General features: G+C 53.0%; 6 protein-coding genes across 6 annotated transcripts; 4 read left to right on the top strand and 2 right to left on the bottom strand.

Annotated features, from left to right (window-relative positions):
* Nucleotides 1–472: 472 nt before the first annotated feature.
* LRP88_04609 (uncharacterized protein) lies at nucleotides 473–2,026 on the top strand (the record flags this gene model as incomplete). Its single annotated transcript, XM_083241181.1, has 3 exons — nucleotides 473–601; nucleotides 652–1,844; nucleotides 1,897–2,026. The coding sequence occupies 3 exons, from the start codon at nucleotides 473–475 to the stop codon at nucleotides 2,024–2,026; spliced, it is 1,452 nt and encodes a 483-aa protein (XP_083102329.1).
* A 2,134-nt stretch (nucleotides 2,027–4,160) lies between these two features.
* On the top strand, nucleotides 4,161–5,343 carry LRP88_04608 (WD40-repeat-containing domain protein; the record flags this gene model as incomplete). The annotated part of the gene is made up of 4 exons (XM_083241180.1): nucleotides 4,161–4,284; nucleotides 4,334–4,373; nucleotides 4,421–4,516; nucleotides 4,566–5,343. 4 exons carry the CDS (start codon nucleotides 4,161–4,163, stop codon nucleotides 5,341–5,343), a joined length of 1,038 nt encoding a protein of 345 aa, XP_083102328.1.
* A 658-nt stretch (nucleotides 5,344–6,001) lies between these two features.
* Nucleotides 6,002–6,640, bottom strand: LRP88_04607 (uncharacterized protein; the record flags this gene model as incomplete). Its single annotated transcript, XM_083241179.1, has 2 exons — nucleotides 6,002–6,199; nucleotides 6,248–6,640. The coding sequence occupies 2 exons, from the start codon at nucleotides 6,638–6,640 to the stop codon at nucleotides 6,002–6,004; spliced, it is 591 nt and encodes a 196-aa protein (XP_083102327.1).
* Nucleotides 6,641–15,708: 9,068 nt separating this feature from the next.
* On the top strand, nucleotides 15,709–17,063 carry LRP88_04606 (basic helix-loop-helix domain-containing protein; the record flags this gene model as incomplete). The annotated part of the gene is made up of 2 exons (XM_083241178.1): nucleotides 15,709–15,756; nucleotides 16,149–17,063. 2 exons carry the CDS (start codon nucleotides 15,709–15,711, stop codon nucleotides 17,061–17,063), a joined length of 963 nt encoding a protein of 320 aa, XP_083102326.1.
* A 638-nt stretch (nucleotides 17,064–17,701) lies between these two features.
* Nucleotides 17,702–18,277, bottom strand: LRP88_04605 (nuclear transport factor 2 family protein; the record flags this gene model as incomplete). The annotated part of the gene is made up of 2 exons (XM_083241177.1): nucleotides 17,702–18,103; nucleotides 18,158–18,277. 2 exons carry the CDS (start codon nucleotides 18,275–18,277, stop codon nucleotides 17,702–17,704), a joined length of 522 nt encoding a protein of 173 aa, XP_083102325.1.
* A 4,167-nt stretch (nucleotides 18,278–22,444) lies between these two features.
* On the top strand, nucleotides 22,445–25,687 carry LRP88_04604 (von Willebrand factor type A domain-containing protein; the record flags this gene model as incomplete). Its single annotated transcript, XM_083241176.1, has 1 exon — nucleotides 22,445–25,687. The coding sequence occupies one exon, from the start codon at nucleotides 22,445–22,447 to the stop codon at nucleotides 25,685–25,687; it is 3,243 nt and encodes a 1,080-aa protein (XP_083102324.1).
* Between the last annotated feature and the right edge of the window lie 516 nt (nucleotides 25,688–26,203).

The raw sequence follows: 26,203 nt of genomic DNA, 5'->3' as shown, positions 1-26,203 counted from the left end.
GCGGCAGAAAGGCTTTCCCCTTTGCCTTCATCCCGTCCCGTCCCGCCCTCACAGGCTATTTCAACCCTGCAGTGTCTGTCAACATGCGTTAGCGAATGTCATCGACACCTTCACGATGTGGTGGAGACACGGGATGCAGCCGGTCCAAGACCTTCATCGCCTCAACACAGCGGCCGACTCCCCTCTAATCTTGCAATACCCGAACAGATAGGCTATCACACATAGTCACAATGCGGGGAACCAATACAATGAGTCTTCTCGCCTCATGTCTCAGAAGCCATTGGTCGCCATGTCTCACCGAGTGAAAATGGTTGCCGTGCTTGTCCATTATATTGGTGTCCTCTCCCTCCCAGCACACCGTCCTTCGCTGTCCAGATGCGCTCAGTCGAGGCTTGTCTTTGCCCAAGGACTGCCTTTGCCGAGACCAGCCCACTTGAAGCCAGTCTTTTCACCCTGAACCACCTCCAGCGCCATGTTCCCCTATTGGGCTTGCGCCGTTGCCGGATGCCCAAACGCTGCAGCTATCGATATCGGAGGTTGTGAGCGATGCCAGTCCATGTACTGCTCACACCATGTTGATTCGATCCACCACACGTGCGAGGTGAGGTCCATGTGCTGTGACAAAATTCAATCTTCTAAGCCTATCTCAAGGATACGCCCCTGGATAGTGACGAATTGATCGCTGCCAAGACGGCAGAGTTGACGGCGCTGAGCAACAAGATCAACCATGGTGCTCTCGTCCGGCTTGCAACGGAGCTTTCTGGAGGCAAGCCATGTCAACTCAACGATCAAGACCCCATGGGCTGCCACATGATGGGTGATAGACACATCCATCTCCAGTTGATCTTTGGAGACGGGACTGTTTGGCTTGCCAGAATTCCTCGAGAGACATACCGGTCTTTTGACAGTCAACTTGGCAACGAAATTCTGGCTAGCGAATGCGCAACACTTCGATGGCTTGAGTCTGTTGATGTACCTGCACCACGCCTGCATGGGTACGGCCTCTACGATGACCCGCAGAACAAGGTTGGCGTTGCCTTTATGCTCATCGACAAGATGCCTGGACGACCCTTCAACACTCTCTCAGCCTCCGAGGAGCAAAAGACCAAAGTTTTGGGCCAATGGGCAGATATTCTCTGCACTCTGAGCTCGCACCCTTTTCAAGAGTCGGGATCCTTGAGGTTTGACAATGACAGAACAATCAAAGTCGGTCCCATGGCGAGCGACAAGACGGCAATGCTACCTTGTATGGGCCCGTTCCAACATGCCAAGGACCTCTATAGCTCCTGGGCTGTTGCATACCTCAAGATCATCACTGAAGGGCAAATATTTTCCGATTTCACTCTTGATGCATACATCATGTTCAAGTACATTCTGCGACAGGTCAAGACTGGGCCTTGGCTCGACAGATGGCGAGATCTCAACTTGGGCCCCTTTTTCCTCAAGCACCCCGACGATGAAGGCAGCCACATCCTTGTCGACGACGAATTTCAAATCACGGGCGTCATTGATTGGACTTTCGCGAGAATAGTCCCGGCATTCGAGACTTTTGGCCCTTCACTCATCTCTGCAGACAATGACGATCTATTCTTCGGCGAGGTCGGATTGACCAACGAGGATACAATCTTGGCTCGAGAACTCCAACGCCGTGGATTACCATTCTACTTCTTTGAGTCCGATGAGATACGCCGGCTTCTGTTTGGCTTGGGGATGGCGATGAGCTTTGAACACGACGAGGCCATCGGTGCATTTCAAGGCTTGGTTGCCACTTTTGAAGGCCGGCCTCTCGATTGGGACAAGTGGTGGCATGCAAGTTTGATCGAGTGGAGGGATGACCCTTTCGTGTCCGCCCATTCCCAAGAGATTTCAGCTCGAGTCTTAAATTCCGTCCCCGAGGTCCCTCGCTTCGCTACATGCTCATACCTGTACTGCACTCGACCAAGTGTCCGTGGACGAAGATGCCATTCTTGTTGGAACGACTTGTGTGCTGTTCATATTCTTCCCCGGTACCATCTTTGTCTTCTAGACAACCACGTAAGTTCTTGTCAAGGAATCTGCCTCCGGGACATGTGCTAATGAGACAAGATGCTCGATGATGACGAGGAGACGGAAGCGCACATGGAGGTCGACGCTCTCCTTACCCAAGTGAATGCATATCAGCTTTTGCGAGTTGCCAGTTCTCTCCGTCACGGTAAACGCTGCATGTTTTTCCCTGGAAACTACATTGGACGTGGTTCAATGATGGGTTCTTCGAATTACCATGTCTGGATTCTGTTTGAAGACAGAGCCACATGGCTCGCTCGAATACCTCGGGACGCAACCTTAGCAGACACTCCCTCCGACCTTGCTGAGTACATAGTCGAGAGCGAATACGCTACACTCAAATGGCTGAGTGGTCTCACATTTCCTACCCCAAGGGCTCACGGGTACGGACTCGCTTCCGATCCTGACAACCTAGTCGGCGTGAGTTATATCCTCGAAGATGCCATGCCAGGGCAGCCATTCAACCCTCGCCTGGCCACCGACCAACAAAAGACACATGTCTATAACCAATATGCTAGGATTCTCATCGAGATTAGCCGTCATCCTCGAACGCAAGCCTTCTCTTTCGTCCCACGCGACGGAATGATCAAGCAAGGACCCATCGCGAGCAATCAGGGTCGTACACTTGAAAAACATGGGCCTTTCCACACATCGCGGGACTATTTTACCTCGACCGCAGAGCACCAGCTGCGCTTAATTGCGGACGGACAGCTCTACCCGGAGTATCCCAAAGAGGCATTTGTGTTTTACCAGATGCTGAGAGATCGAGTTGCTCCCATATTAGCAACCCCCCCGTCGCGCATTGGCGGGTTCTACTTGAAGCACGCTGACGATATGGGGGATCATCTACTTGTTGACAAGAACTACAATATCACTGCCGTCATTGATTGGCAGCATGCGCGCTTTGTTCCACCGCGCGAGGCGTTTGGCCCTTCTTTGTTCACGGCCAACCTTGGCAACCTGCATAGAGGTGTTGCAGGTCTTTGTGCAGATGACAAGCTTCTCTCCACGTGTCTGAGGCGTCAGGGCAGGGTAGATCTTGCAGACTTGGCTAGAGGGAGTGAGCTTTCTCGCCGGTTCCATCTCGGTCTCTCCTCTGGACTTGGAAAGCCCGAGGTCTCACGCTTGATCAGAGCTGTACTTTGCTTGCTCGATGGCAGAGAGGCACCGAGATCGGGGGTTAGAGCTTGGGTGGAGCAGGAGTGGGCCTGCGCTGTTGGAGATCCGTGGCGGGAGAAGGCGATGAAGCTTGTTCGGGACATTGAGAGAGCGAAACTTGAAGAGGCATGATTTGACATGCCTCGCAATCCAGGTTGACCTTGATGCAGTCTGCAAGCGTTGATAGACTCCCAGACTGCAGTATGAATATTGTTAGTGGTGTCGGCTACTAAATTGAAGACATGACATTACCCCGCCCTGTGGCGGTGCAGAATCAGTCCGTCACACCTGCCCGTTTTCGAGACTTCCTTCCATGCCAGGCTCTGAGGCTCCACCGCTCAACCCCGCTGTACAAGTTGGGCAAGCGCGACCCTCCTTCTTTGGATTGCGCGCCGCTGTTCCCTGCCGTGCCTGCCCTGTCCTTCCTTCGCGAAGATTTCCAGTGACAAATTCCATCCATCCACCGCCTACCTAGGTATCCCTCCCTCCATCCTCTCTTCTCCGCCTCTCTTCTTCTCTTTTTTGTTCTCTTCCCTTGATTCTACCTCAGCGGGGGCTTTGATCTTGGGCACGATCACGCTTCTTTGCCTTGCGACACGATACGATACGCCCCGACTCCATCACGATTGATTGATTCACCGTCTCCGATCCTCTCTTCGCTTTCCCCTCCTTGAAACTCCGTCATTGCTCTAGACGCTCTACACTCCTGCGACGACACGCGACAATTGCTCCCACGAGTCACGACACAGACCGCTCTTCACGAAGCTTAACGACCGTTACGAACGATACTCTCCTTTGACTTGAACCTCTGACGCTGTCCGTCCCCATCAGGCCAGACGTCTCCTGCCGTTTCACGACCTCGCCTCGCCTCACACCATCCTTCCCAAAGCCCGCTTAGACCTTCCCTCAGCTTCGGCAAGAAACGCGACCGTAGCTCCTCGACATTCAACTCTGTCGCGATGGCTTCTGAACCTAGACAATATGTTCCTCTGACCTGCCATGGTCACTCCCGACCTGTTCCTCACATTGCGTTCTCCACCCTGGAAAAGGATGATACGTATTACATGATCTCGGCCTGCAAAGGTGAGCCGCTTGTTTCTCTCGTGCAGGATAAGTGCTGACTGCGCATTAGATGGCAATCCAATGCTCCGTGATGGTATCACTGGCGACTGGTATGAAACTTGATCCTCGAGTCTCTTGGCCCCTCTGACTTGTCCAGGATCGGCACCTTTATCGGTCACAAGGGTGCTGTTTGGCAAGCCAGACTAAGCCCCAACAACTCGAACGCTGCCACAGCCTCGGCAGACTTTACTGCGTAAGTCTCTTTTCAACTTGGATTATCTGTGTCGCTTACGCTGGTGCAGCAAGATCTGGGACACTCACACCGGCGAATTGCTGTACACCCTTCAGCACGACCACATTGTTCGCGCTGTCGCATACCCCCCGGACAACTCTGACCTCGTCGCCACGGGTGGCATGGAAAAGAAGCTCCGTGTCTTTGACCTTACGGAGCTCGCTGCCTCCGGTTCTGGATCTCCGGCCGTCATTCCCGCCTCGGCAGGCTTCGAGATTGGCGAGGGTGTTCACACTGGCTCCATCAAGTTTATTTGCTGGACCCAGGACCCCAACATTGTCGTTACCGCTTCGGACAAGACCATTCGATGGCTCGACCTGCCAAGCCGTGCCTGCATCCGTCATGAGGTGCTTGATGGAGACATCAAGTCCTGCGAGATGGTCTCGCTGGCACCCGAATACAGCTCGCCCAACGACATTGGCGGCGGAAAGCCAGTACTTGCCGTGTCAGCTGGAAAGACGGTGTACTTTTGGGGCGGTGACCGGGCCATGGACGAGCTGAAGCGCATCGTTCTCCCTTACACAATTGCCAGCGTTTCGCTTGACGTTAAGGGCCGGAAGCTAGTTGTCGGTGAGGAGCCCGGAACGTGGGCCAAGGTGATTCGCTACGACGACGAGACGGAAATTGATACGCACAAGGGACACCACGGCCCTATTTGGTCCATCGCCTTTGCCCCCGACGGCAAGCTGTACGCGACTGGATCAGAGGACGGAACCATCAAGCTGTGGAAGAACTGCGAGGGCTTCTACGGCCTCTGGCGCGGAGGGACGGAGCGAAATGCGGAATAGAAAGACGCAGAGCGCAGCATTGTCTCTTCAACATCGGGCGGCCTGGAAACCGATGAGCGCGGCTCGGGCACGTTCACGCCCAGCAGCAGCCGCTCTGATGCCAACTTGGAAAGGGTCCTTAACAAGGGGGCTCATTCGACTGGCAGTCCTCCAATGTGCGGAAGCGAGGGCCATCTCATGGGCGACTGGGAGATTATGAACCCTCATGTCTGATGGAGCAAGGCGCAGAAGGGAGTCCAGATCATGGCTAGGTGTTGATGAATGGGCCATGGTCATGTTTAGACATGTTTATGCATTTTGGGAGGACCCAAGGGCCTCAATGGATGGCAGATGATGGCGAGCTACAAAGCTTTACCTCTAATGATGCTAGAGTGTAAAACAATATCAATTCACATTGATGGAGGTACAAGTGTTTAAACAAGTCTATTATTATTAGTCTAGTGATTCTCTATCTAAAGAATCTGTCTATCTATCTCACTGCCGGAGTTTCTCTGTTTCTGTCTTGGCCTCCAGCAGTCTACGGTGATTGGAACTTATTAACAAAGGAACAGGCCCCTGTCGGTTCTTTGATGTTGTTCACTCGGGTTTCTTCGTGTTCTTAAGCCCGAGCTACTATACTTAATCAGTCACGGTCCACAACACTTCAAAGCAGTCAAACTTACTGAGAGCCTGGCTGGACTCGGCCGAGCTGGTCAATGGCGACACAGCCCAGGGGGAAGAGCATGAACAGATCAGCGATGGTGTTATGGTCGAGCCACTCGAGGTCAACCATCTCCTCGTAACTGAGGTAATCGACAACCTCAAACTCATCGTCAGCTTCATAATCCTCGTCATCGAGGAAGTGGACCACCAAGCCCTTGTGGGCCATATCGTCGGCATCCTTGGGGTACTCGGGATCCTACACGCGAGGCCCCTGGGCGTTGTCAGCTTCCTTTTGGTCGTCCTTATGGAAGTCCTTGATCCACTCATCGTCGACGATGGCCTCTTCGTGAGAAACCATGACTGGCTCCTCTTCGGGGATCACGTCAGAGAGGTCAATGAGGGCACGGTCGCCTGGGCTGCAACGACGGTTGCGGCGGTGGGTCGTGGCTGGTTCCTCCTTTGAGGCCTTGTCAGAGGCTTCGACGATGATAAGGTCGCTTTGGTTGCAGCGACGAGTGTGGTTACGAGGCCGATCGATGTTGGCAGAGTCGGCCCTGTTGGCGGTGTTGGGGGCAGCACCCTGAGCGGAAGACTGGTCAGTCTCCTTGGAGCTAGTGCCATGGGTGGCGGTGTTGTTAGGGTTCTGAGACATCATGATGATGATGGCTCAGGAGAAGGTGTGGTGTAAGAAAGAGCAAGCCTTTGGTGGTGGTAGAGTTGTTGGTTGGCTTTGGTCGTGTCGCCTGCTCTCTCTCGTCGAATGTATGCGCGGGTTTGGAGAATCGAAGAGAGATAATGGACAGTTTGAGAGGGGCATTGAGCCAATTTATAGTCGTGAAGAATGCCTTAGTTCTTCACCGATGAGGTTATCATCATGGTGTTTTTCAGGCGTTCTCTCGAGATGATTATGTGCGGCGATGGACGGCACTGTTGATCCTGGGGTGAATTACATTGAGGAATATGAGTTGAGATGATGGGAACTCATCAGTTATTATGAGGAACATAGATTCTTCGAATTGGTTCTATTGATGGTCTTGGAGGTTCAATGGCTGTTTTGCGAGTTCAACAGTCATGTAGGAGAACGCCATTGGGGGACGACCCTTGACAGAACGTGGAAGGGAGCAAGACATTGGCCGAGGAGTTCTTACGGAACTGTTACTGAGATGACGTGTTTCACTGTTTGCTCAGTTAATCTGTGATGTGTACTGGCCAAGACCGTCTCGTAGACCGTCTCGTCACTGGAGCGATGAGCCGTTGTTCAGAGACGTCAGACGCAGGGCCAGCTCGGCACAGATTAATGTTCAGTATATTTGTTCAAATAAATGTTAGAGCGATGAATCGAGCCTGAATGACTCTTTGAAGGGACATGAGACGATAAGAGTGAAGGAGAAGCGCGATTGAGGGGCGACAAGTCGGAATCCGGGGGATACTGAACGTTGGCTGGCATATTCCGAGGGAAGAAACGTTACTCAAAAGATATCCTAGAGATTCGTAGGGCTCATTTGGGCCAGACTGTCGCCAGTGTCATGCTACTATGCGGGATAGCAGCCTTCATGATCAACCGCAATGATGAGACAAGGTCAAGAGATAGCCTGTGAACGCGACGGTGATCCACCCCCAATTTGTAAGAAATAAACAAAAGTTGTCAGCCAATATTTGGTTAAGAAAGGGGAATAGCCATGTGATTGACATGACGTGGTCCATCCGCCGTTCCACACTGCTCAAAACAGAGTGCGGAACATACGATCTATTTATCACTCGTGAGTGATAATCCCTTTTGACTCGAGGAGACTAGCTTGAAGAGTGGAGAGCGATGTGAACAAGAAATGTGATACAGAACGGCTTTTGCTGTCCATGTGAAGATTCCCAATAGGGTAGCCGAACACAAAAGGTGCAAGATGAACACTCGGAGCTGATGACAACACTAAGAAAGCGACAATGCCAAAAATGCAATAATCGTAAAGTAAACATGTGAAAATACAAGTAAAAATAAGATTTTCTCCGTAATGTTGTTCCCTCCCCGAGATGTGATAACACCCATGGATGAACTACACGGAGGACTACACAGGGGGAGGAGTCTACATCCTGAACACCCTGCAGTTTGCCACACAAACAACCAATTTCGTTCATAATTAATCCAGAGGCCAAGCATTTAGTCTAGTAATACGGAGGCTGGTGGAAAACTGACATCCGGTGGGAAACGACACTATTCAGACCGGTGAGCCGGATTCATGGACACAAACCAAGGCCAAAGACGGGCGCGAAATGGTATATTCCGTCATCTCATATCATACTGGGGGATGTTCACAAACTAGTCAAACTACTAGCCGTTGTCACATACGCTGGCGCCGTCGATCTCTGACTGATAACGGTCCTTGTCCCTGCAGCTTAGGGCTTGCCCATCTCCATCTTCCTGACTAGCAGGCTTCTGTCACTGAACTAGTGGTAATCACCTGCGGATCAACGACTTGCAAATTTTCAGCCTCTCTTTGCAAGGAAATCCATGTCTTGATACAATAGTTTGTGCTGTGCCGCTGGAAGATTAATGCCCAACGCCACTTGTAGGGACCGGCGCCGCCGTGGCTGATCCGGAGTCCGGGTATGTGAGAGCGGGGGGACGACGGCGGCCAGCCTCGGCGTTCCGGGGAGAGTGTCCGGGTAGGGATACACGTTTGCTTTTACCATCACTTGTCTTGGGGGGCCTTGTTGTGGCATGTGGAAGTGGAACCCCTGTTGTCAAACAAGGATAGGTCGCCGGGCAGAGCGAGACGAGACGAGCGAGTTGCTTTCCAAGCTTGGGGAGAGGGCAACAGATTCGCGAGCTGAGGGTCCCCGGGGTAGAGAATCAGGAAAGTCTCTGTGAAGATCAGTGGGCGAGGCGAGGCGGCGAGAGGCGCCGTTTGGAGGGTCTACGAGCGAGCCAAGACGAGAGAAGTGAGATTGGAAGAGGCTAGATCCTGCAGGCAGATGGCTATACGCAGCGCAGCGGGCTACGGTCTTGGCTGTCCTGAAAAAGAGGCTCCCGTCAGGAAACGTGGGAGCAGGACGTGCTGGATCTGGGTTGAGGCTAGTGCACGAGGATGGAGGGGACGAGACGGGACGACGGGCTGGGAGTTGAGAGCCGAAGGGCCGAGTGGACGCACGCATGAGGATGGATCCGTGACTTGGGGTTTCGAATCAATTGACGGCTCGGATTCGCGAATTGGGTTAATTGGTAGAATTGGGGCTGTACCGAGTACAAGGGGGATGTGCCAAGGTGGAGGAGGAAGCAAAAGATCTCGATGCAAACTCGTGAAAAAGCAGGGCAGACAACAAACGGAAGAGGACATGATCACCTCTGTTCAAACAAAGAAACCCTGAGAGACAGAAGAGGGGAAAAGAGGCAGCAGAGTTTACACACACACACACACAATCGGCGATTTGAGGTTTTGTGAGACGTCATGTTTTTTACTCTGTCGCTTTTATGAGGTGTCACATCCGGGGCAAATTATTTTCCTGGCGAAAAAGGGCCAGAGGGTAAGGTGGGATTGGAGGGGGCCTCACAGTGGTAGCAGGCGGTTCGTTCAAAAGAGAGGGGGGGAGAAGAGAGGATAACTACAGGATACGAAATGCGGTTTGCAGGAATCTAGAACTTGTGGAGGTGTGATATACGTGTTTGTGTGTGTGTGTCTTGTATGTAGGTAAAAGGAGACGAGTGAGACATGGGGAAAAGAATGGACATGCCCCGTATGAACGCCACACGTAAACGACGACGGCTGTTTGCAGGAAGATGCAGGGTAGGGAGCAAACAAAGAGACTTGAGGCCAAGAATGTGATTAAAAATAGTCTTTCCGTTGTTGATGTTGTTGCTGTTCAGCTGTCATCTTGAGTTGGTGGGTCACTGCGGTAATAGTCTTCCACCCGTAGACACAAATGGATCTGGCCATCTCGTGTATCTAGATGCGAGGTAGAAGGCGCAACCGCAAGCTCGCCTCGCCTCGCCTGCGCGCGAATAGCTTCAATGCTCAAACCAGGGGCATGGGCGGTAATCTTAGGTGACATCATGGAAAAGACGCGGCGGCTGCCACTCGAACGATGGAGGGGTAGAACAGGGCAGATGGTGCACGACTCTCATCTCGCACGTACCAAGAAGAGGGACGTCGGGTGCTATAGCAGATAATGCCGCTGTCAAGAGAAAGAGGAGGAACATTTCCAAGGCACGGACGGTGTGTTAGTCGGGGCGCTTATTATCGTCGTTCGTCGGACCTCTCCGCATCGAACGAAGAGGCCGTCACGATGGATGATGATTGAGGGAGAATTGACGAGAATTTAGGAAAGACTCGGAAGAAGACAAGAGTCCACATTGTACACGTAGTTTACTTTGGAGATGGAGTTTCGGAACAAGTCATCAGCGTAGTATTGGTTGGACTGAACATCGCTGTTCGCCGGTTTCCCATCAGAGCCTCGTCCCGTAAATACCGAAGCAAAAGAAAGTAATTTATTTTGACAGACAACGGCTTCCTAACCAACACAGCAATGCCGAGCAAAAAGGAAAACACTGGAGTGTCTACTTTGCCCACTTTGCGGAGCCCTTCTTGGCTTCTTCAAGACGGAATAAGGAGTCAAGACACAGGAAATGGTTAGCCGAACCCGGCCCGCCGCCGAATGCAGGGACGTTGGGAAACGCACATGGCTACGGGCGCCTCGTCGAGTTGTCAAAATGATTATTCTGGGTCTAGTCTAGTTACTGTTTTCAGCTTGTGGGTGCCTTTTGTTTGTTTAGCTTAGCTTTCTTCAGCTGTAGAAAGATGGACTCGACTTTTTGCTTTTTCCGTTGACTTGTCCTTGACGATGACGGCGTGGCCCGTAGCGCGGGATTGGATGGGATGAAATATGGGGAAGAAGAACCAGGGGGGCGTGTGGGTGAGATTTCAGGTCAAGGGTTGAATGACAGGCACAGCTTGGACTCTTGAGAAAAGAGGCTCATGACGGAATGAGATAGACGAGATTGAAATGCGAGAAATCGTTGCTTGATACGCGGAGAGGAACAGAGAGAGCCACTCAACTATCGACGACAAGAGACGGCGGATCCGAGAGGCGGTGATGATCATTGCCGAGTTGTTCCTAGGACAGGGCTGATTTACAGACAGCTTTCTCCATCCATGCGGAGCCAACGCCGCAGAAATCAAGGCCAACAGTAGGATAGAATCAGAATATGCAGACAATTCACCGTCACCGACAAGTGTTTGGGGGTCGCACAGCATCAAAAGACCCGAAACTGTAGGTGAGAGGAAAACCCCGGGGACAGCAAGCACCTTCGGGATCGGAATGCCATCACCGCTCATGGCACGGTTTCAGACAGAGGTTGGCCCCATGGTCGCCCAATTCCGTCCGACAATGGGCAGAGGATGGAAATGTCGGGGAAGAATGGGAGACGACAGGACAGCGATCACCTACATTTGCCGTACATGACAGACCGCACTTGTGCCGCAGAAAAGACGCCGCAGACGCCGCAGCAGGTGTCATAAAAGACCCGGGGAAATGCGACGACGGCTCCCTAGCCTCGACACTAGCGGGGGGAACAGCGTGGGATGGGGTTACAGCTTCACATCAAGAAGATCGGGATCGAAAACCAAGGTGTAGACGCCCAGTTTCACATCCTGTCAGTGTAGATTACACGCTTGCTTAGGCGCGCGACACGTCGATTTCTTGGACGGGAAGAGGTCATCAGCCACAGCAGGCGATGCCCGCCTCCGAGATGGACCCGTTCGACTTGTGATGCTCGTGCCAGCAAAACATCCCATCCAGGGCAGCACGGTCCCGCGAACGGACGACGGTAGGGGCAACGTTTTGACGATAATTTCTCGAGATGGTGAATGGTGTACTCCCACACCAAAATTATGTGTGTATGGACTTCCCCCGCTAACTCCATCTCTCCGTTCCGGCCCCCTCCGCTCACGCGTTTCTGCACCCGCGGTGGGCAGGTTGGCTGGTGCTCCCAGAATGGGCTGTTATGGGGGGAATCAGGCCACTTTGGTACCCCTGCTAATGGACAGCTACCGCTGTGACGGGAGTGCGATGTGCTAAGAATCCCAGTTTAACGGCGAGCAGAATGCCCATAGACGCCGACAATATGGTCATGATGCACATTTGTTCGGCGGCATTTGTGATCGATGATGCTCTTTTTTTGCTTGTTCCCGTGGTTTTATGACTGGGATCGGGGCCATGCTCCCGGCTGCCGTCAATCGCCGACAACCCCCGGGAAGAGGGGAATTTGTGTTAGATCCTGACTTGTGACATGTTTCTACTCTAGTATTGACGGGGTAGGGATAGAAGGTCAACATGGTATTGTCCTCGTGGGAAGCGAATCTTTCCGATGATATTGCTGGGAGTTGTTGTCTTATGGATATGCCGACTATGGTATCCATGAAATAGGTGCTGTATGATCCATGAAAGGCTGGCAGTTGACCTTACACCGACATAGACATGCTCACCCCTGGGTTCGGGTTGTGCGGGTGCATGTCTCCATCCCATGCACGGCATTGAATCTAGGTGGGCATGGATGTTGTGCAGAGACTCGAGAGTGTCCTCTGTTGTCCATGGATACCATACATAGATAGGTTACGTTACGGAAGGGAAGCTATTCGGATCCGGGGCCCAAGACCAACAGCATAAGTGTAGGACCCTTGAAAAAAGAAAGGTCTCGACCAGACTCATGGATCCTCTCAGCCTGCAATCCACAGCGCAGCAATTGGTACCGAGGCCCGTATTGACAGGACTCCTTCTCTCTCAATTGATACATCATCTGCATGTCTCACGGCTTCCCGCGAGCTGGCGGACAGCTCAGCCTTGGACCCCTAAATCTCCCACCTCTGACACGAAGCGACGATTTGGGGAATGGCGTCGCCGAAGGAATGGAACTAGCGGCCTTGTCAGATGGATCTGAAAAATTTCGAAGCTTTTCTTGGCCTTCTAGACGATGTTGGGAATTATTTGCCACACGCGGAACGTTACCGGGTGGGATATCAACTATTGAAATGGATCACCACGACCCGCGGGAGGCCTGTGCCTGGGGCCCGCGGGGGGGGGATGCTCAAGGTCAGTGCAAAAGCGAGCGAGAAGCACAGGCAGATGCGCTGTAACCCTCCCACTGGAGACCCCTTCTCTGTTGCTAAATGTAGCCAGGTCTGGAACGATAGGCGAGGAGGGCAGCGGTCGCTTCGGTGAGCGCGGGACCCATTTCACGGGAGGAGGGGCTGCCAATTTGACAGGTTGCTGTTGGTTGCGAGGCTTGGCTAGAAGCTTACCAGTAACTGAGGGCATCCTGGATGAGCTGGCTCATTCGTTGTTTGTTTATTGAATGACTACGTCTCTTGCATTGATGTTTACATTGCTCTGTTGCCTACCCAGCTGAACTTGACGGTTCGTTTGCAAGACCTAGTCTGGAAGCCTTGTCAGACTGGGTTAGGGGATGTTTTGAAGCCAGCATTGTGTTTGCTGATGCTGACCACGAGCGCCCAGATCAAGAGCCGAGCAAGGCATTGAAGCAAGTGATTGGCCGGATTTACACGCTTCCCAGGTCGGATATAGGTGAAGACTCATCAGTAACAAAGTTGTCATCATCCTGGGGAGCCATTCGCTTAGGAGGCGGATGGAGATGTGATGGGGCAAGGGTTCAATCTGTTCTGTTGTCGGGGTTCCAGAACGTCGAGAACACCGAGCCGCAGCGGAACCAGCTCCAGTGGGTCACTGACAGTAATGGTATGGATTGCGGCACCGGATAAGGAAACAAACCAGGCACTTTTTCACATGTGCTGAGGCTGAGAGTGAAAGAGCTCTATTGAGGCCGTATTAGCTTCTCGGTTGCGGCTTGTCAGAGCCAAATTCGGGTCGGGTTCCTGGTGTCTTGCTCTTCTTCCGCGCCGCACCTCTCCACCTGGCGCAGCGCCCCCTCCATCATGAAGAGCGGCTGAGAGCCAGTCCCTGCCAGCATGTGCCGGGAAGGAAAAAAAAGAAAAGTAAATTCCCATTTACCGTGTCCGGCATTTCATATTGCATCATCAATGTCGTCAAGCTTTGTTCTTCTTTCTTTTGCCGAGCTGCCCGTCGGAAGCAAACACTTTTTGGCTTGTCTCAAACAGAAATCTTCAGCGGACGGGCTTTAACAAACGCCTCTGCATTGCAAACGGCGTTTTCGGGTTCCCCTCCTTTCCTCTCTCTCTCCGCACAGGGCACAAACTGCACATTCACCGAGAGTCACTTTTACTACTGTACCCAAATTCACAGCCAACAAGCAAAGGAACCCGACCATTCACAAGCACCGGAAGCTCCCCCCCTACCACTTCACCCCCCTTGTCTGGTCTTCAACACCAGAGCTCGCTAGTCCAACGGCGCGTCCACGCCTTCTCACGCCGTGCAGTGTCGATCACCAAGCTATTCCAGCAGAGAGGAGAGGGGGGAAAGCAAGAAAACACCAACCCTGCGTTTGCCCGCCTCAGCGATCGCGATGAGGATTGGATTCTGCTCCCCCCCGTTCCGAGGCTCACAGGTGTGCCTTGTGCTTCACTGTGTGGCTAATCCAAACGATGCGGGCAGGGCATGAATAGTGAGGGATCTAGAGCCATCAATTAACTCACGGGAATCCGAGTGCCCACGGCAATCACAGCGCTTACCCACCAGCAGATCCAACAAAACAATGCATGATCTGTTTGTCCACGTCCTCGTCCCGTCTCGCAATAGCCTCCATCCCACGCTGTCGATGGTCGAGAGTCTATAGCACTATTACACTGTACTGTACTCAACGGCCGGCGGACTGCAAGTACCCCGGTCTCCCGAACGATACGGAATGAGCAAAAACGACCCATGGAATCCCTGAATTCCCTGGGTCTTGGGGTCCCTCAATCAATTTGCCCATGCTCTGGCCCAGAGATTCCCATGGCCCATGCTCCCTCTGCTCTGATGGTCACCCACGTCCAGTGGGCTGTGAGCAACCAGGGTCAACAAGCAAGTGGCCGCCACGCCCTCTGTCGGCTCCGTTGCCCGCCCCCGAATCCATGTCGACGCATGGCGCCTCGTCGCTCGTCGTGGTCGTACCGCCCCGGCGCCACGCCAAGCTCGGCACCCCCCGCCCTCGGCCGGACGGTCGTATGACGCGGAGCAGATTCGTCGGGCGCTATCGCTCCTCATGTCTCCTGCGCCCTCGCCCTCGCACCCGCGACAATCCTTGAGGCCAAGGGCCACTGCTTTGGGCCTTCAGCTCCCCCCCCCCCTCCAGGACCTCTTTTGTCATTTGGGCCAAGCTATATATCGCTCGCCCCGTCTCGCCATCCAAGTGTCTGCCCATCCCTCCTGTTGGTGCCATGCACTCATCGAATACATCACTCGAGACTCTCCCCACCATCGACCGCCCACGCACCACCTACCGTCTGATATCTTGATCACCTACCGTTGCAAACTTGGTCCCTACGCTGTATTCCCTACCAGGACCGTTCACCACAATCAACCACAGACACGACAGCAATCCAGAATCTCGTCGTCTCATCGTCTCATCATCGTACCTTGAGCATTCCGCCGACCCGAGACACTGCCAGAGAATCGTTTTCACAGGAGCCAATCCTCACCCCCTCCCCGTAACCGCACCCCCCTCGATTACCAGATCGCCAGCCACCAGCTCCCGCTCTCCAGACATACATAGTATCAACCAGCACCACACATCAGTCAACAATCGACTTCATCTTGGACACAATGGCCGACGTATCATTCGACTACTTTGATCACCCTCAGCACAAACAGGTATGCCTCTGATGAATTCCGTCTTTGATTCCCCTTGATCCATCTTGCACCGTCAATACATCCCCCATCCTTGACTATGGCATATGTAATTGCCCACCCCCCCTGGTCAACTCAAGTCTGGGGCCTCGTTTTTATGGCACATATGTTCCCCTCCTCCCCCTCACCTCACCTCATCTCAGCTCATTCTTCCTCTTTGAGCATTTGCTGGGCCTAGCTCTGAGAAGCTATCTCATCTATCCATCTCATCTTTATATCCAAGCCTCTCTCCACTAGTCTCTCGACTGGAACACACCACAAAGCACACCATCTTCATTCATATACACTACTCTCATACACTCAAACACATACACAATACTCTACTTCTTGGTTGACGCAACCTAACACCATCACAGAACCTTGGTGTTCCTGCATCCTTCTACGACCCCGCAGACTTCAGCGGTGATTCGGCCCATTCTCCCGACTCGCCCCTCTCTCCCGTCTTTGCCAACCCTTATCAGCTTCCCGTCTCTAGCGACTGGGTGAGCTGGGACGACAAGGCCACTCTCTCTCCTGATCTTGACACGCTCCCCAAGCAGGAGCCCTTTGAAAGCATCAACCTCTCCACCATCCCCTCCCGAAACAGCATGGAGCTCAGCCCCGCCATCAACCCCCACGACCTCTCGGGCACCATTCCTGACGCCGTTCCCTTTGGTCGAGTCGGACTGAACGATATTGACGCTCAGCCTCTCTTCCAGACTCCCATGCCTTCCATCTCTTCCCAACCTCCTCATCTCCAGTCCTCCATGATGCCTCCCACCACCTCCAACCCTCAGATGTCGGCCATGAACAGCATGGCTGCCAAGGACGCACGCAACCGATATCCTTCGCGCAAGCGCAAGTCTTCGGGCTCTGGCTCCTCTTCCTCTCGCTCCTCTGCTTCTCCCCCTCCCGCGACCCGCCGCCACGGCTCGCCTCCTAAGAAGACTGCGCACAACATGATTGAGAAGCGCTACCGCACCAACCTCAACGACAAGATCGCCGCCCTCCGCGACTCAGTTCCCGCTCTCCGCGTCATGGTGCACCGGTTAGAGACCCAGTGTGCTGATGGCATCGAGGAGGATGTCGAGGAGGATCTCGGCGGACTCGCCCCCGCGCACAAGCTCAACAAGGCCACCATCCTCAGCAAGGCGACCGAGTACATTGCACATCTGGAGAAGAAGAACAAGAGCCTCGCTCGCGAGAACAACCAGCTCCGGAATCGCGTCGAGGGCTTTGAGATGCTCGTCATGTCCCGAGATCAGGCGCCACCCGCTGGCGTCTGGGCTTAGGCATCATAGACATAGACACTAGTGTTTTTGCATTGCAATTTTCTGGGCGGAGAAAGCGAGCGCAAGACGTGAGCTTGTGTGATGAATCATGATATCCCTGGAGTTTCTGGCGCAAGAGAGGAATGGATGGACATGGATTGAATTCGCAAACCTGGCGCAGCGGACATTGGTTATCGGCCTGCGGGCCTTTGGGATCAAAACTTGGGCAGGAATTTGTGTGGAATAGTTATACCATCTCCAATACACTCTTAATATTGTCCGCAATTCTTTACTTGTGTCTTTTTGCTGTTAAAGTGTTTTGGCGATACTTCAAAACGTTCCCCTTTTGGACCGTTTGAAGCCCCTCAAGTTTGAGCCTCACGGGCTCGGTCGGCCCGCATCTGATCGTCCTCCTCTTGGGTCTTGGGGACCTTGACAAACGCAGGGACCGATACGGCATTGAGCTTCTGGAAGGCCTGGTCGAGCACGTGCATGTCAGCTCAGAAACTCGGTAGATGGTAACGCGCCTCTGGCGTGATGCATCACACCACCATGGGCCGGTGGCTCAGGCGGTATATAGCCCACGCGTGGCTGACAGACATGACACCTCGCAGCTGGAACGGACGACTTGACTGTAAGTCATGTGGAAGGGAAAATGGTCATGGGGAGGGGTGGTATAGTGAATGAGTCAATTTGCAGGAAAAAAAAAGGGGAGTGAGACTTGCGGTTGCAAAGGGACCCTGGGGGAGCTTGTCATTCCACTTATCCTCGACTCTCGAGATCCTGCCGTCCGGGCCGACGTGGATGTCTACGACCGAGTCCATGACCTTTTCGGTGCCGAGGCCCTTGAGGACGTACTTGTTGGAGAGGCGGAGGGAGATGGGGTCTCCCGAGGAGGTTACTTCGTGGGACTGGATTGTTATCGGGGAGAAGAGGGCTACGAGGCCGTACCATTGGGCTGCGAATTTGTCGAAGCCTACGGCGTTTGTTATAGGATCATGAAAGGTTGCTGTTGGGGTCCAGAGGGAGAGGTGGCGGAGGGAGGGACGGCCTTCGAAGAGCTGGGGGGTGTTAGGAGAGGTAGAAGTGAGTTTGAGGGAGCTTACGTCTAGGACCGAACCGACGAGGACTTCTTGATGAGGGGTTAGTTGGACTCCAGCTGCTTTACGGATATCTGTGTTGGTTATGCCGATGCTCTTAAAGGTCGGAGCACTGGGTTGGTCGGTGGACGACATTGTGCACTTGGTTGCGGCGTGGAAGTGTCTTTGCGGAATGTTTCGCTGGGTGACGACGAGGGCGATTCGTGGGATACAGCGGGCGAGGGACATGAGTTCAGAAGTCTCATCGTTGGAGATTGAGGTTTCGTCGGTGCAACGAGAGGTGAGTGGGTGAGTATATACTTGGGCGTTTTGACTTCTGCGCGTCATAGACATCTGACGTCACGACTTGTGGGCGATGGCGGCGGTTGATGATGAGGTTGGCACGCTGGGTGATCGAGAATTATGTTTCGATGAGAAGGGATTGGCGGAGTTAAGCTTGCAAGGTGTTTGCTTCTGCTTGGTGAGTTGGGGAGGTGTTGGATGGGGAAGAGGTGGTGAGTGAGTGAGTTGAGGCTATCGCGGGAGGAGATGAGATGATGGGGTCAACTGGGCCATTTGAACCAAGTTTTGGCCATGAAGGGAATGAGTTCATTCATGGAGATGGCCAACGTTGTGTTTGCAAGTGATATCGGCGGGACTTGCTGGTTGTGAAGTCGCGGAGGTGCCATGTTGATGATCTTGAGTTGCGATAACTCGTTGAGAGCAGCTGGTGTAATTGAACCTGGTATGGCTTCTCTACTGAATTGATACTCTAAAGGTCTGCCTGATAAACCTTCTTCACTCTACTCTTATAAAGAGTGCCATGAGTAGCGTGATAGATCGCCTGTTGGCTGTTGTGGAGAGACCATAAGACATCACCCAACTAATACTCTCACCATAACTTGACCATAACTCGACTATAAACCCGTGACTCTTGAGTCTAACATAGCAACCATAAGGCTGAATCTCTTTAGTCATAGCATTCAAGCCCATCTCAGGTATAATTCGCCTCCTATCCCCAGTATTAGCGTATAGTACAGAGTAGCATCGGAACCTGTGGGTCAGGGCGGACAGGGACGCCAGAACGGCAATGACGGTCTAATAACTCTTCAATAGATGATCAGTAAGTTCATATAAATATGATAAAATACTATCCTAATATAAAAATCACTTTACACTATTTTTATTTATCATGTTCTTATTCTCATCACGCTTTAGGAGTGACACTCGGGGGAATAAGCGAACTTCCGGCTCACCTGCGAAAGAATCACGGCCCCACCTGTCAACAACTTGTTGCATTAGTGCCCGGCGGGAAGGCGATTGGCCAATGAGAGGTGTGGGTTGGACGGCATTGGGAATAGTGGCATGTCCTGTTGGTGAGATGAATGCAACGTGATCGGGGCGGGTGGCGATGGGGTGTAAAGGTTGTAATTGCCGGATGTGTGAATGGTTGTTTTGGATTTGTTAGCTTGGTGTCCGAAGTCACTATGGTTGGTCATCTCCACGATGCGCTTGTCATCCAATCCAGGGGAAAGCCATGCGTGCTTCGAGGTTCCCAGTGAGACATCCAGGGTTAACGATCCTTTGATGAAAACGGTGATGACATTTCGTTCATCGTCAATTGGTTCTCTATGTGCTTCCCAACCCGAGGAACCTGCATACATGACCCGCCTTGAAGGAAACCCATGATCTCTACTCCACCAATATCTGCACCTTAGCGGATTGCAAGGAGTTTAGAGTAGATACACACCCAGAGGACCTGGGACGGTCTGGATATCTGTATCATGTGGTGTTTTCGGTTCAATTGGGCCAAGGCTGTGTTCCAAGTCTTCTGCTGCTGTACTGGCCGAGCAAGACGACTACGCGGGTTCAAACTTCCGGATTCTTTATCATTCGACACTCTTTGACATCTCGTCTATCCCGGCCGATCTTTTTGACAACGCCCCTTGATCCGTGGGGGTTAATTCCTAGGATTGGTGAGCCGGGAAGAGTACCGAAGGAATGGGACCGATGGTGATGCCTTGCATCCGTGGATCTCTTGGACTTTTCGCCAATTGGCCAAGACGGCACAGAAACGTATGATTACCGGGTTCCATGTGCCGGTCTGACGGTGGCGATGGGGTGAGATGGGAGGTTCGTTGGATCACGGGTCTTTCGATGTCCGGCATTAGGGGGTGCCCAGACTTATAGATCCGAGTGAGATCTTGTACTGCTGATGGCATCTGTTGTCAAGCTAGAGGTTATCCGGAATTATCTTATCGTTTAGTTATACATTTTCGGAGCTTTGGAAGTGGCCTATCGGATGGACAAATCTCGCCTAGCATTATCACCTGCGTCGCCAAGATATCACATCTGATGCCATGCCAGGGAGGTCACCCCCCGTTCATGCGTCTGTACTGGAGTCGCTCGCAAACGGGTCAACCTCTTCTGCGAGATCTCTTCGCTTCTGCACTCATACAGCATGAATGGGGGATGAGGTGGGCTTCATCTTGCTGTCGGCACTCATCGCGGGAGTTGCCCCCGGGGTAAAATACTTTGCCCCAATTCGTCCTGTTGCTAATCGTACCATTGGGAGATGGCCTGTTGCTTCGAGAAGTGTGTCTGACCCCTGCGGTGGTGGCGAGATCTGTCGTGCCCACGGCATCCGTCTGTCTGCATGGACGGCAGGTCCCGACGTGTGATGGGTCGTACTGCGCCGCAGAGATCTGGTAGAGCTGGGTGATGGGCATATTGAAGATGTTCTTGTGGCCTAAAGGATCTAGGTTGGGTAGCATGTTTGGGTTGTAGCTGACGACGACACAAACGTAGACACAAGCCTGGGCATCGGTCTAAGGAGGGATGATTGCTGACGACCACTCGTGTAACTCAGTGATTGAATGCTTCTGCAAGCTTTAGGCATCCTTCGAGAAGGATTTCCTCCTCTTGAAAGAAAACTTCTTGGCCCCCTGATGTTTCCCAAACAGGCAACAGGTGATGTTTTTGTGGCGCCACTTGGCTGAGGAGTCCTTCAACTCTACGGTGACATTTTGGTAGAGGTGGTAGAGAATGTTGACGCCTTGGGGAGGAGAGATTTGCCTGCAACGTAGTCTGTAGGCTTCATCTGCAAACCGTGGAAGCCTAGTTAGGCAAAGGTTTGTCCCACATGTGTTGGGGGGGGAGGTTTACGCAAACAGTCCTAGAGTATCGTGGTCTTGAGCATCTTGTCAGTGTTCTTGTTGGCAAATCGCAATTGGTGTCCACATCAGGGACCGCGACGCACTCATAGTTTGCTACTGTAGGACTTGTGCGGCGTTGTTAGGCATCACGCTGTGATACTTGGAGGGACGCGTTTATCCCAGGAGGATCCATGTCGAAGATCAAGAGCGCCCGGATCACTCTGCTTTGACGCCGTTGAAGTGGAGGACTCGGACCTCATTCGCCGAAGAGTCACAGAATATATCGACTATACGACATTGGGAATGACGTCCCAAATAGTCGGGACCCTTGGTTTGCCTCTCCCGTCTCTACTCAAGATCTCGACCTCAATCTCAAGCCAAGGCAGACTGCGCTTTGTCACCGCCAAGACGCCATTGCCAGGATGCGCTCTGTGGCTGGTGGTGAGGCGTAGGCTCCCTCACGCTAAAAGGACGCTTAAACCCCGGGAACACAGCCCAACGACGGCGAAGAGGGCATGTGATTGTGTAAGCAGAGCATCAATAACCGCGCAATCGACTCGTGTTTGGTATCTTCGGTGGTGTTTTTTGCTGGGCGCGGTGCCGCTTCAGAGCATCTCGGTGAAGCAGGCAACAGGGCAGAGGGCTGAAGTAGGACTGTGAGCCAATCAGATTTCGAGATGGGCATTCCTGATGACTCAGCTGTCGAGTCCTATTGGCTGGAACGCCTCAGGCAGAATAGCACAGGCAGCCAAGGCAGCCATGAAGTCAAACAATTGTTGAGCAACATCCATCGATCAATGCTTGAACAACAGCAACTAATGCCGTCACAGTTGGACAATCTCCGTGTTAGCAATTGAGAGCTTCCGTCTATAAGATCTACCGCTGTTCCCCCCCTAATCCACTCTCCTTCTCCATCATCATCCATCCACTCCAGAATTCACTGTGACCATTCATTCACCTGGTGCCGCGCCAACTTCAGCCGCACCTTTTGAGAGACTTACGACTAACGCCCCGTCTCATCATCTTTCATCTTCCTTTTTTGATCATCGCCATCCATCTTTGATACCCACTACTTGGTGATACGTGACTGATCTTTGCTGGCCGAGTGCCTCTCATCTTACATCACCATCATCATCCCCACATCACATCCCCCAACACCACCAGAAACATGTTCTTCGGCTACCAGCGAACGGTAATGCCCAGCTGCGGCTGCTTCATCTGGGTCGAGCATGCTCGCAAGTACCTCCCCCAGGTCCAGGTCAAAGCCCACACCACCATCCTCGCCACCACATCCCGCACAAACCTCACCCAGACCTTTGTGAACCCCGACAAGACAAACGCCATCGATGAGCTTCGGTACATCTTTCCCCTCTACGATGGAGTTTCTGTTGTCGCCTTCACCTGCACAGTCGGCTCCCGCGTCATCAAGGGCGTAGTCAAGGAGCGCGAAAAGGCTAAGCAGGTGTATGAGGAGGCCAAGGCACAGGGAGAGATCGCCGGTTTGCTGGAGCAGTCGCTCGAGTCTGCTGATGTTTTCACCACCACTATCGGAAATGTCCCAGCCGGTGAGAAGATCCAGGTTGACATCACCTACCTGGGCGAACTCAAGCATGACGCCGAGGTTGATGGCGTCCGGTTCACCATTCCCACGCACATTGTCCCTCGATATGGAACAGCCTTGAGCCTCGGAGATGGCTCAAATGTCATCAGAGATGAAGGAATCGCCTTCAGTATTGACGCCGAGATGCCCCAAGGCTCCTCCATCAAGTCCATCCAGTCACCATCCCATCCCATCTCGGTCAACATCGGCACCACGTCCACGACCGAGTCTGAGGAGCCATCTCTCCGTCGAGCCTCTGCCACACTTCAACAGAACGCTACCTTTTTGGAAAAGGACTTTATTGTTCAGGTCGTCGCCACAAACATCGGAGAGCCTTCAGCCATCCTCGAGACTCATCCCACCATTCCCAACCAGCGTGCCCTCATGACGACCCTTGTCCCCAAGTTCAAGCTCCCTTCTGAGAAGCCTGAGATTGTCTTTATTTGCGATCGCAGCGGAAGCATGGGCGGCACCATTCCCGACCTCAAAGCTGCTCTGGAGATCTTTCTCAAGTCTCTTCCCGTCGGCGTCAAGTTCAACATTTGCAGCTTCGGTTCCCACTTCAGCTTCCTCTGGGACAGGTCTCAGACTTACAGCAAGGACAGTCTCGACAAGGCTTTGCGCCACATCAAGTCTTTCGATGCCGACTTTGGTGGTACCGAGATGTACCGACCTGTCGAGGCCACCTTCAAGAAGCGCTACACCGACATGAACCTGGAGATCTTCCTCCTGACTGACGGTGCCATCTATGACCAGGACAGCCTGTTTGAGCTCATCAATCGTAATGTGGCTGAGAGCAAGGGTAGCGTCAGGGTCTTTTCCCTCGGTATCGGGTCTGGCGCCAGTACCTCTTTGGTTGAGGGCGTCGCTCGGGCTGGTAATGGCTTCGCTCAGACGGTTGGCCACGGCGAGAAGATGGACAAGAAGGTCATTCGCATGCTCAAGGGAGCTCTGTTCCCACACATTACCGACTATTCTCTTGAGATCAAGTACGAAAAGGCAGACACCTCGGCCGACGACGACGACGAGTTCGAGTTGGTCGAGAAGGTCAGCGATGGCCTCAAGATTGATGTCCAGGAGGTTGAGGCTGCAGAGAAGACCAGCGAATCCAAGCAACCCATCTCTCTATTTGATCGCTCAGTTGACGACGACAACGATACCGCTATGACCGATGCGCCCGACGTCGACTCCAAGTACGATCATCTTCCTGCCGTCCCTATTCCTCGCTACCTCCAGACGCCAGGCGAGATTCCTCCCTTGTTCCCATTCAACCGCACGACTGTCTATGTGCTCCTCTCCGATGCCACACCTGACCAGCGACCCAAGTCGGTCCTCCTCAAGGGCACATCTCGCCATGGTCCCCTTGAGCTGGAGATCCCAATCACCACCCTCGCTGAGAAGGACTCGGTTATCCACCGTCTTGCGGCACGCAAGGAGGTCAAGGAGCTAGAGGAAGGCCGAGGATGGATCACCCACGCCAAGGACACCAGCGGCAAGCTCTTCAAGGAGAAGCACGAGGGCCACTTCTCGGATCTCGTCGAGCGAGAGGCTGTTCGCCTGGGTGTCACCTACCAAGTCGGTGGTAAATGGTGCTCATTCGTCGCTGTCGAAGAAAAGGATGGGGAGAAGAAGCAGCACGACGCTCCTCCTTCATATCAAGATTATGGCGAGACTGCTGGCTATGCCACGATGCAACCCCAAGATGCTTTCTATGGCCGCGGTGCCCCGATGGGTGGTAGTATTGCCTCTGCGAACGTTTGCTTGGAATCTGCAAACATGTCTGCCCGGAAGTCTAAGAAGATGGGCGTTCCTGGAGCAAACATGTTCAGGTCCATGGGATCCATGGTCAAGTCGGCTGCTCCATCGAGGTCCAGGACTGACGCCGGCTCCACGAGCGGTGGAGGTCTGTTTGGAGGCGGGGGTGGTCGCCTGGGCGGACTGTTTGGCAGGAAGAGCAGCTCTAACGATGGGGCTGAGATAAGCGCAGCCTTAACTGGTAGTGCGGCTGCGGCTCCAGCACCTCAGATGGTAAGCTTCGAGAGGCTTGCACCCTCCAGCACGGGAGGACTCTTTGGAAGTGTTCAAGGCGGTGACCAGGCAAAGCCTGCTGCTTTTGGGTCCTCTAGCTTTGAGGGTGGGTTTGGAAACACTGGAGCAACTTACAACAGAAGCAGCAGCTTGTTTGGCAGTGCTCCCCCTCCTGCAGCACCCGCGGCACCTGGAGGTGCTCTTTTCGGGGCCCCCCAACAACAATCCAGCTCTCCCTTTGGTCAACCTCAGGCAGCAGCTCGAGGTGGCCTCTTTGGTAGCCCTCAGCCACCAATCTATGCTGCGCCGGCACTGGCACCTCCGGAAAAGCCTGTCGACGATGCCCTCCTTGCGCAGTACCAGAAGGAGATGGAAGAGGCAGCATGTATGTCGCTGGCTGACGAACTCGAGGAATATGACGACTTGGGCTCCTCTCCCCCTCCTCCCCCTCCTGCCCCTGCTTTCAATGCTGAAGCTGCTCTCAAGACTCTCATCACGCTGCAGACCTTCTCTGGCAGCTGGTCTTGGAGCCGAGAACTTGAGGGTGTGCTGGGTGTGAAGGCCAAGGATCTGACGAAGATGAGTCTACCTACCGCTGTGGCGAACCACAAGCAGAAGGACGACATTGTTGCTACTGCCTGTGCGGTTGTCTTCTTCAAAAGCAAGCTCAAGAGTGAAGAGGATACTTGGGAGATGCTCGTTGAGAAGGCCGAGAGATGGCTGGCGGATGAGATTGGCGAGGATGCTGCGAAGGAGTTGATGGATGCTATTCGAAAGTTCTAGAGTTGAGATATGAGCAGGACTCTGGCTTACGATCATGGGAGTTCCAGAGATTGACAACCCAGGTATCGACTGACTTTCAGAACCACGAGGTATTCTAGATTAGGACAATGCACTAATTCAGCCCATATCCCTTGTCATGGCTCGTGAAACTTGTGTCTTGAAGTGCGATGGTACTAGGTAGGTAATGCTCCTATAAAGACAACCCCTTTTGAGTAATATCAGCAGAGATATTCAACAGCAGTGATGTGTCCCTGCTTCGCTCGGGGACATCAAATTAACTTGACTGCCACCCTTGAGGCACCATGTCGGTTTCTGTCCTCTACAGATTTGAAACATGTATAGCTCAGTACACGTATCCATTAATAAGGACTTTTAATATATCATTCTCCCGAGTAGATACGTTATAATACAATATCCAAATAACCCAAAAGCAAATTTGCATTCTAAATAAAAAAACCTTGCGCCACATGATGCCTCCCTACAATGCAGTTTTCCCAACGGAACCAGTCCCAGCTG

The sequence above is a fragment of the Fusarium phalaenopsidis genome (assembly GCF_050370095.1).
Source record: "Fusarium phalaenopsidis strain FUZ10S chromosome Unknown contig_32292, whole genome shotgun sequence".
Lineage (NCBI taxonomy): Eukaryota > Fungi > Ascomycota > Sordariomycetes > Hypocreales > Nectriaceae > Fusarium > Fusarium phalaenopsidis.
Note: the sequence above shows the minus strand (reverse complement) of the source record. Positions and strands in the feature narration are given on the sequence as shown.